This window comes from Acanthopagrus latus, chromosome 19, assembly GCF_904848185.1.
Source record: "Acanthopagrus latus isolate v.2019 chromosome 19, fAcaLat1.1, whole genome shotgun sequence".
Lineage (NCBI taxonomy): Eukaryota > Metazoa > Chordata > Actinopteri > Spariformes > Sparidae > Acanthopagrus > Acanthopagrus latus.
In genome coordinates this window covers 24,758,017-24,768,262 of record NC_051057.1, presented here as the reverse complement: position 1 = coordinate 24,768,262, position 10,246 = coordinate 24,758,017, and the positions used below count along the sequence as shown (strand labels likewise).

The window sequence follows — 10,246 nt, the reverse complement described above, 5'->3', positions numbered from 1 at the left end:
AGGTCTGACGGCGATGTAAAGCGGTGTGAATTTTACAACATACACTTGAACTGTTATAGATTTTTTAAGGTGAGCCTTGTTTTAGGTGGTTTGTTTCTCTTTTTCTCTGGACTCTGTTCACTGCAGTACAAAGCTGAACATCTGGGCTGGAGCGACTCTCTGCTGCTCCAAACTGAGGCTGCGCTGATCGCTGATTACTGTGGGGAACAGACCGACTATAGATATGGACTTTATATGACCCCACTTCAAAAAACACAAACTATCCCTTTAAGACTTCAAAGCTGATGATGCATGGAGTGGCCATCTTGAATTTTGAGGGCGGTTTCGGTGAGGTGCATCTCACTTCAGGGGGCACTCCACAAGCCCCGCCCACTCTGAGTGATTCACATGATGGCATTCTATAATGTCGTTATGTCCATATGTGGTCCCATACTCTTTGTAATGTCCAGTAAACATTATGTTACTGCCTAAACTAGGCTAACAGTTCCTCCTGCTTCCAGTCTCTGTGCTAAGCTAGGCTAACAGATGCTGGATTCCTTCAGTATGGGGCAAACAGCTGATGGAGGATTTCTCCAACACTCCCAGTCTGAGGCGTGTCCAGCTGCTGGTCTAAACTGGGGACCCCCCCGCGCCCCTCCCACCACCCTCCATGGCCCCGCCCACATCACCCCCCCCCCCCCCCCCCCCTCGGTCCATGTCTCCACACAGAGGAGAGCAGCCGACTGAACGGACGTGAGTGTTTCTCCTCTTCATGTCTTTATGGAATGTTATGAACTGATAACACACTGGTGGTATATTGATGGCATATTGGTGTTGTATTGATGACATATTGGAGTTGTATTGATGGCATATTGGTGTTGTATTGATGACATATTGGTGTTGTATTGATGACATACTGGTATGTTGATGACATATTTGTGGTATACTGATAAGTTTGACAGGAGTATTGTGGAGAGAGAGTGGTAGAGATGTGATCAGAGAGAACATGTGAAATGATTCAGACTTTAATCTGCAGCCAACACGAGTCACAGTCAGGTTCTGGTTCTGGTTCTGAGTAATTGTGTTCACTAAAGAAAGGCATGAAAAGTCTGTCTTCCAACAGAGCTTCAGTCATCGATTCTTTTCAGCATTGATTCTTTTCTTCTTGAATCCTTTAATCTGTGAAACTGTTGGTTTAATTCCTCCACCAGGCGACTGCACTGTTGATCAACAGATTAATTGATTAACTGTTGCAGCTTTAGAGCCAATCAGAAAGTCTGCTTCAGAGTCTGGAGGCACAGTGAACCAGATCCAGGACTTATAGTCTGTCTGACTGGATCTTGTCTAAGTCCGGATCCGGTTCACTGAACTGATCTGAGGTCAGCACAATACCTTCACTAATTCAGTGTTTCAATTTGACAGAAGAACAAAACTTGATGTTCCAACAGAGAGAAACAATCCAATGACTGCATTTACATGAACACTGTTTATAACTTTATTCTGAAAAACACAATGTTCCTGTGTCTGTCATTATTCTGAAAAACACCAATCCCTATGGAACTCTTGACATGACTAATGAAAATAGAATTACTGTTATTCCTGTTGACATGAATCCTCTGATAACTTGTCGTTATCACCTCAAAATATGATAAACAGACCAGCTGCTTGGGCGACTTTGCTTCTTCGCGTCAGAATTAGATTCTTGGACTGGAACTCAGGCTCTGTCTGTCATTCCTTCATCCACCTTCAGGGGAAGGTCGGCATTGATATCAAGTCTTTCACGATGACTAGGAGTCGTTATCGTTTCTCTTCCCACCACAACTGAGTTTTTCTTTGGTTCACGCACATCGACAGCGCCACTGCGATCTGTCGCACAGAGCTGACCCTAAACAGGAATAGGCCGTGTGTCACAAACCGCAGTAAAATCCTGAACTGAGACTCTGGATGTTAAGACAAATGTTGACACGTCCCTCATGTGTTCTTCATTTAAATGGCACCTATCAGAGTCACAAGAATCACGCTGCATATAAACATTGTCCCTGCAGGAAACAGGAAGTCATACGGACTGACACTGATAGTGGTGATGATGTCATCAACCGAGACTGACAGAAGGTGATGTTTCATCATCATCAGGATGTGCATGTGTGAGCACATACAGGGGAAACACAATGACCGGGTCACTTTAAATGTTCCTGCGGGACACTCAGTCTCTCTGGTTGGTCGATCAGGTCCGATGATGTTCCTCCATCAGCTTCACATGAACTACAGACAACTTGAGAGGAACCACAAACACAGACTGACAACAACTCTCCAGAATGTTAACATCAGTGATACTCAGTGTGACTTAAATTTGGTCTGGATCTGTTATTCAGTTCAGATCTGGATCATATTAATCAGTCTGAGTAGCAGATCCACAGGACCTGGATCACACAGCTAGACCAGATCTAAAGGATCTGGTTCTGGACCAGACTCTTCCATCAGAAAATAAAACCGTCAGAATGTCAGCGAACATGATTGTCCTTTAATGACTCATCATAAAACATATTTAAACTATGGAGGACCTGATCCACATCGGTCCTTAGTCCAGTCTGGAGAATCAGTCTGGGTCCAGTCTGGAGAGCCAGTCAGGATACAGTCTAGAGAACCAGTCAGTACCAAGTCCAGAGAACCAGTAAGGATCCAAACCAGGTCTGGTCCGATGGACTGATGTGTTTTTGAGAGGATTTAACGTCTCACTCTGCAGCAGGAATAACCAGGTCAGATTACTGTCTGAGGACCTGAGTGAAATCACTTTGCTCTGATTGGCTGACACGTCCATTTCCTCCTAATGGACACACAGAAGCAGCCTGTGCACCCCACTCAGTCTTCCCCTGGGAACCAAAACCATTAGACCAACACATACTGATCAATACACTGGAAGAGGCTGACTTCCTTTCACACACACACACACACACACACACACACACACACACACACACACACACACACACACTATGTATGTGTTTAATGTCGGCTCAGCTGTGTTCCACCAAAAACCACAAATTTTTAGTGTGGTGGCGCACCGTCAGTCAGGGGGGGTCGCTTTTTTTACGAGAAGACGGCGGCAGCCCACAAACACCCGCTATAAAGCAGCTAACAGTGCAGCGCCATTGTTCCACTGTCTGGGGAGAACCCTGCAGTACAAGCATATAGTTGACGTGTGCTTCAATAAAAACCCCGTAGACCACGTTCTTCGTTTTTACTGTTTACTGAAACTTTCTTCTGTCATACAAAAGTGCATGATGAGCAAAACTTCACAAAGCTATGATCTCAACAGACCCACACAAGATTTCCACAAATATCAAAGTTCTTTCCTCTGGCTCCATGATTGGCTGACAGGATCCATTTCCTTCTCCCCAACGCTGTGATTGACTGACAGGATCTACTTCCAGGATGTTGTCGTCTCCTCCTCCCACCTCCCTCTCTACCTCCTCCAACACTCCTCCTCCTCCTCCTCCTCCTCAGACAGTGACCTCTGACCCCCGGCGTATTGCCATGGAAACCTACTGGAGAGAAGTGCGGAGCATCGATGAGGAGAAGGAGGGAGAAGAAGAGGAAGAGGAAGAGGAAGAAGAGAGGAAGAGTATGGACGGTAAGTCAAGCTGACAGCAGAGTGAGACATCATCTTTCTGTGTGACTTCTACCACCTGTTTACCTGCAGAGGTGGAGCTGGAGGAGGCGTGGCTGACAGAGGCGGGGCTATCGTCCCTGGTGACGGGCTCGTCGTTAGAAGAGGCGTCTCCGCCGCCGGCCGAGGTGCTGCTGTCCACGTTGACACGGCAACAAGCCGCCACAGTGAGGAAGAGGCTGGACAACTACAACGAGACACTGAAGACACGTAACAGGCAGCCAATCAGAGATGTCCGAGACATCTTCACTGAGGTGACGCATACACACACACACACACACACACACACACAGACAATACCAGCCTGATGATGACTCAGCAGTCATGGAGTCTGCTTCTCTGACCAGAGAAATTAAAGTGAATTCTAGGAGTTGAAGTTGCAACAGAGTCATGACTCGGTGTTTTCTCTCTCTCTCTCTCTCTCTCTCTCACACACACACAATACCAGCCTGATGATGACTCAGCAGATAGATGCCCCTCCTCTCCCTCTCACCATGCTGAGCCACCGCCAAGTCGATACCACACCACCACCAAAACCATCCGCCGAAACACTCACAGAGGTACCTGTCTGTCTGCTCACTAAGGCTCTAGTGGTTCTTTAGGATGTACCAGTTCAGTGGGACGTCCGGATGGTTGTTATGGTCAGTCTTGTAGCTGTTGTGATTGAGCAGGTTCTGCAGGCCTTTTAGGTAGTTCCTGTCCCTTAGTTCACCCTAGAGATCCATTCCAGGGTTCTAATGGTCCTTTTAGCGGTTCCAAGTTTCATGTAGTTTGTTCTTAGTGGTCTTCTCAGCTATTGTATCTGCAGTGATTTTTATTATCCGGTTGATGGTTATAGTTGTCATGGTCTGACCGTGGCAGCCAGGTGTTTTGTGTTTACCCCTTTTTTCCTCACTGGCTCCTGTTTACCGGTGTCTGGATCTGTGGCCGTGGCTGCAGTGTCGGCAACAGTGGAGAGGCGCACCTGCAGATCATTCCACTCATCATCCCCTGCTACATAACCTCGGCCTCGTCTCCACTCCTGCACCAGGTTGTTCTGCCTCTAACCATTGTGTTAGCTTTTGTGATTCCTTTGAAATTATTATTCTACGTTCCACAAATTTCATAGTGTGTTTTTCTTGGTGAGATTGTATCATGATTGTGTTTTTTGTTTCTACCTCGTGGCACAAAAACTACACCTGAGCAGCTCTCTGGTGACCTTGCCTGCCTGCCTACCTGCCTACCAACCGGCCAGGCTTGCTCCACTACTGGTCCCTTAAATGGTCCTAGAGATCCATTACAGGGTTGAAATGGACCTTTGGCAGCTTCCAATTCCCAATTCTGTAGGTGGTCCTTAAGGTCCTTCAGGATGTTCTAACTTATCTTGGAGAAGTTTCTAGTGGTCCAATACGGACCTAAGGCAGTCACAATGTGTGAGTAAAGATTCTCCACCCTCTTGCAAAGGTCTTGCTGTGCCATGCTGTCATACAGTCAGTGAAGATGTTTATGATCGTCCAGTGGTCAAAGTTCCACAGAATCTGAGGAGATAGTTAGACGGGTCCCTCAGAAAGGCAGAAGCTGGTGAAACTGGACACTTGCGCCCTCTGCTCCATTAATACAGATGGGTGTGTATGTGACGTCTTCATGAGTCCACTATGAGCTCATTGGTTTTTCTGGTTTTAAGGACCAGATCAGGCTGTTGCCGGTTCAGCACACCAGTCCTGATCACCCTCCTTGTGGGTCGAACAAGTTTGCTTCTTGTCATAACTGAGGTGGTTTTAATGGTTCTGTAGGATGTTGTAATGGGCCTGTAAATTGTACTGGATTTTCTAATGGTTCTTCTTGTAACTGAGGTAGCTTTGTGTAGCAGGGTCGAGTTTGTCTTCATGTGGTTGCTGAGATTTCTTAGGTAGTTCTGCAGATCCATTTGGTTCATGCTGAGGTGGCTTAAATGAGGGTAAAGGTCCTTCAGCTGGTTGCTGTTTTAGTGGTCCTATGGACAGGAAGACTGGTTCCAGTTCTCCTGCAGGTGATCATACTGGCCTTTTAAGTGGTGGTTCTACATCAATAACAGGGTTCTGCTTGTTATTTTGGAAGTTCTAGTGGTCCATTAGAGGTCAGACGAGATCGTGATGGGTCATTTTCATAATTTTCTGTCTTTTTGTGCCTCCAGTTCGACCGACTCTTCAAACATTTCTGTTTGACGATCAACTACCTGAACACCCATCAACCCCAACACACCCACAGTCCCCAACACACACACATTCATCAACACACACACACTCCCCTGCACACACACATTCACCAAGACACACACACTCCCCAACACACACACATTCACCAAAACACATGCACTCCCCAACACACACACACTCCCCAGCACACACACATTCACCTACACACACACCCTCACCGACACACTCACATTCTCCAACAAGCACACACTCACTTCCTGTCCTTCAGTCGAGACAAGTTGATTGGTTGCTGCGGGAGTCTCCTTACTCAGAGGGCGTGGCTGAACACAAACAGGGCGGGACTTGTTGGGACTGTCTGAGTTTTCATGGAGACGACAGTGATGACCTACCAGTGAGTGTGACCTCCGACCTCCTGTTGCTCAACACAACACTGATCACTCCTGTTACTATTATTATTATTGTTTTTGGTGTGTGTGTGTGTGTGTGTGTGTGTGTGTAGTTTGTACCTGTCTCACCCTCTCAGGGTCTCACCTGGGCAGACGACCTGTCACCAGGTGACCTCGTCCGTCTTGGCTTCATCTGTCACATCGAGCTCTCCACCTTCCTGCACACTCTAGGTGTCCAAACCAAACGCACCCGCCCACCACGCCACAGGACACGGGGTGCGTTTCATTTTTACATAACAGTTTGAGGCGAGACAACACACAGCTGAAGGGTCAGAGGTTAAACCAATGAGGTGTCACACAGAGGTGGAAACTGATTGGACAGTTGGTGGAAGTGATGACATCACTGATATCAGGAGTCATCACTAGAGCTGCATGAAGAAAACACAACAAACAAACTGTCTGTCTGACTGACCTGTCTGTCTCTCCATCAGACAGCGGTGTCTTCGGTGTTCCTCTGAACTCGCTGTTGGCCAATGACAGGAAGAAGTTTCCAGGAGTCAAAGTTCCTGTTGTCTTTCAGAGGGTGAATAATCTGTCTGTCTGTCTGTCTGTCTGTCTGACTGGTTGAGTTAGCTTCATGCTAACAGCTGAACATTCCTGTGGTGCAGGGTGTGGTTAGCAGCAGATAGCATGAAACTAACAGCTGGTTCAAAGGTCCAAGTATTAAAGTTTAATTTAGATCAGCTGACCTCAGATCAAAAAGACATTTTGTCCAAAAGGAAGTCCAGTTTCATAATTTAATGTTTGATTTTTTCACGACCAAAAACTGAGAGTTGAGATTTAACTGTGTGTGTGTGTGTGTGTGTGTGTGTGTGTGTGTGTGTGTGTGTGTAGTTGTTGTGTATTTTAGAGTCCGGGCTGCAGACTGAAGGGATTCTCAGAGTACCAGGATCAGCTGCTAGACTTAAGGTCTCATTCATTATAACACCATAACTGTGTGCAGTTTACTAATGAAGTTTAAATCAGTGACTTTTAAATGAGGTGTGATGGAAACTGTAACTTTGTGCCAGCCATCAAACATTAAAACATACATTTCTATACACAGCAAAATAACTGAAAACCTGTCTGTCTGTGTCACCTGTCTTCTGTCTGTCTGTGTCTTCAGTACCTGCGTACAGAGTTAGACAGGTGTGGAGGGTTTGACTGGTCTGCAGTGAGACAGGTGGATGCTGCGGGTCTGCTGAAACTTTTCATCAGAGAGCTGCCAACACCTCTGCTGACACACACACACCTGTCCACCTACCGCTCTGTGCTGGGTACACACACACACACACACACACACACACACACACACACACACACACACACACACTGTACTCGATGATGATGATTTTGGGGTGTTGGGACATTTCATTCTTGCTGAGATGAATCGAAGACCAGGTCATATAAACATGATGAAATATCTGAAAGTTGTCAGTGTTTGATCTGCGTCACTGCCCTTCAAACTTATAAAGACTTTCCTAAACATGTTTCATATTTGTATGTCAGCGACTGATGATGATGTCACTTGTGTGTCAGCAGAGGAAGACGTGCTTGTAAATAAACAAGAGAGTAAAAGACTTTAAAGTTTCCTCTCTGTTGGTTTATGTTCTGTTCATCAACATGTTGTCACCTCAGCTTCATACTGAATCTGATCTGTGCAGAGAAGTTCTCACAGTTTAAACTGCAGATAGATTTAAACCCAATACTGTAATTCCGGTGTGTGTGTGTGTGTGTGTGTGTGTGTGTGTGTGTGTGTGTGTGTGTGTGTTTGTGCGTGTGTGTGTGTGTGTGTGTGCAGGTATCTCCTCTGTGCTTCATCAGGTTCAGGCTCTGCAGCTGCTGTCGTTGTTACTTCCTGAAGCTCACAGAGAAACACTCAGAGTAAATACACACAATCACTGAGTCTGTTCACACCTGCTGTCACTTCTTCCTGACTGACCCCATCACACCTGTTGTTACTAGTAGCAGGCGTGTCTCCATGGTTACAGGCATGTCTCCATGGTTACGGGCGTGTCTCCATGGTTACAGGCCCTGCTGGTCTTCCTGCGTAAGGTGGTTTCTCATCAGGACCAGAACAGGATGTCTCTGTGGAATGTCTCCATGGTAATGGCACCAAACTTGTTCTCCTGCATTCACCGTGGCAACAAGAGCTCCGTCGCCAAGCAACGGGAGGAGATGGAGGAGGCGGTGGGTGGGGCTCAGCTGATCCGTCTGATGGTCACACACCAGGATCTGCTGTGGACTGTGAGCTGGAGGACACACGCCTGCACAGCCTCAGTGATTTCACTGTCTTAACTATCCGTGACATCACTTCCTGTTTTCTTTGGTAGGTCCCCAGCTTCCTGCTGTCTCAGGTGAGACTTATGAACCAGGCATCCAATCTGAAACAGCTCAGCCTAAGTAAGACCACAAGACGCCTGCTGAGGAGGAGGAACGACAAGAACGATAGAAACCAGGTGAGACAGGGACCAGGTGGGACAGATACCAGGTGAGACATAGACCAGGTGGGACAGAAACCAGGTGAGACATAGACCAGGTGGGACAGAAACCAGGTGAGACATAGACCAGGTGGGACAGAAACCAGGTGAGACATAGACCAGGTGGGACAGACACCAGGTGAGACATAGACCAGGTGAGAATGATTGCAGGTGAGAGCAGAGCGAAAGATTAGGGTTCCTGTCCAGGGCTCTGGTTCTGGTTTCTGGTTCTGAGTCTCAAGAATAGTTCTTCTGTCATCAAAGAGACATCACACCTGTTTGTGTGTGTGTGTGTGTGTGTGTGTGTGTGTGTGTGTGTGTGTGTGTGTGTGTGTGTGTGTGTGTGTGTGCAGGTCACAGAGCTGTGTGAGGGGGTCATCAGGGTTCACGCCCCCCAACACACCAAGGTCTCTATGGCGATACAGCTGGATGGACAGACAAGAGCCAAAGACGTCACTGCACGCTTTGAGTGTGACAACAGGTAACCCGCGCGCACACACACACACACACACACACACACACACACACACACACACAGAACCATGTGATGGATCAATGACTGATAATCGATGGTATCGCTCTCTCTCTCTCTCTGTCAATGTCTCTACCACCAGTCCAGCTCAGTGTCTGTATGAAGTGGGAGGAAACATCAGTGAGTCTTATGATGACATCATGACACAAACAACAACAAAAGCAACATCATCTCATGGTTGGGTTAGGGTTAGCATGGTTTTAAAAACCTGTCTTTCTCCGCCTGTCTGTCTCTCAGGTGAGCGCCGTCTCCATCCAGACTGTCTGCTGTTGGACGTCTACAGAGTGAATCCTCACTGTGATTGGCTGATCAAACCCTGACGCACAACAGTTCTTACATATCAACCTGTCTCACAACATGTGTGTTACCTGCTTCACCACTCTGACGTCCAGTCTCACCCCCGGTCTCACGTCTTCTGAGCAGCCCTCTCACACAGCCTGTCTCATATCACCTGTCTCACCACTCACCTGTGAGACAGTTTAACAAACATGTGTTGCAGTGTGTTGTCATGGTGATGACATCACGTCCTGTGGTTATGATGCATTTTGTGTCATGATGTTGTTTTTACATGGAGACAGTATTACTGATCTGATGTTATTGATCACAGCATACTTGACCCTTATTAAACAATAAACAGCTGCTGGTGGTGTTTGTCTCCCTCTGCTGCTCGCTGCTTGTATCTGCATATTCACTTAATAATAATAATATTGTGAAAACAGAAGATTGATTTAAATTCATGCCATGTTTAAAGATCTGATTGGTTGTCAGAGGTCAGCGTGTGGAGGCGTCGTGTCATACATGTGACCTGATGATGGCACGAGACTCCTGTGGGAACAGTTTCATGTTTAACTAAAACTGCAAGCTGTTATGAACGGGGGCCAAGATCCCCCCCCACCCCCCCATGCGACTCACACCCCGCACACCACAGAGCCCGCGGAAGTTGGCCCCAAAGGATTATGGGCTCGTGAAAATTGAGGACACAGGCCAAC

General features: G+C 47.0%; 1 protein-coding gene across 1 annotated transcript; it reads left to right on the top strand.

Moving 5' to 3' along the window:
• Positions 1-126: 126 nt before the first annotated feature.
• Positions 127-9,913, top strand: arhgap28 (Rho GTPase activating protein 28). Its single transcript, XM_037078747.1, has 16 exons — positions 127-732; positions 3,398-3,610; positions 3,680-3,900; positions 4,095-4,206; positions 5,799-5,888; positions 6,033-6,211; positions 6,320-6,482; positions 6,698-6,789; positions 7,101-7,175; positions 7,372-7,522; positions 8,047-8,129; positions 8,277-8,492; positions 8,579-8,704; positions 9,079-9,206; positions 9,340-9,377; positions 9,495-9,913. The coding sequence occupies exons 2-16, from the start codon at positions 3,412-3,414 to the stop codon at positions 9,575-9,577; spliced, it is 1,956 nt and encodes a 651-aa protein (XP_036934642.1). The 5' UTR covers positions 127-732; positions 3,398-3,411; the 3' UTR covers positions 9,578-9,913.
• The last annotated feature ends 333 nt before the right edge of the window (positions 9,914-10,246 follow it).

Coding starts and splice junctions, on each gene's coding strand:
- arhgap28 (XM_037078747.1), top strand. CDS start 3,412: ATGTTGTCGTCTCCTCCTCCCACCTCCCTCTCTACCTCCTCCAACACT. Junction 7,523..8,046: donor CACCTACCGCTCTGTGCTGG/GTACACACACAC, acceptor GTGTGTGTGCAG/GTATCTCCTCTGTGCTTCAT. Junction 9,207..9,339: donor CGCTTTGAGTGTGACAACAG/GTAACCCGCGCG, acceptor CTCTACCACCAG/TCCAGCTCAGTGTCTGTATG.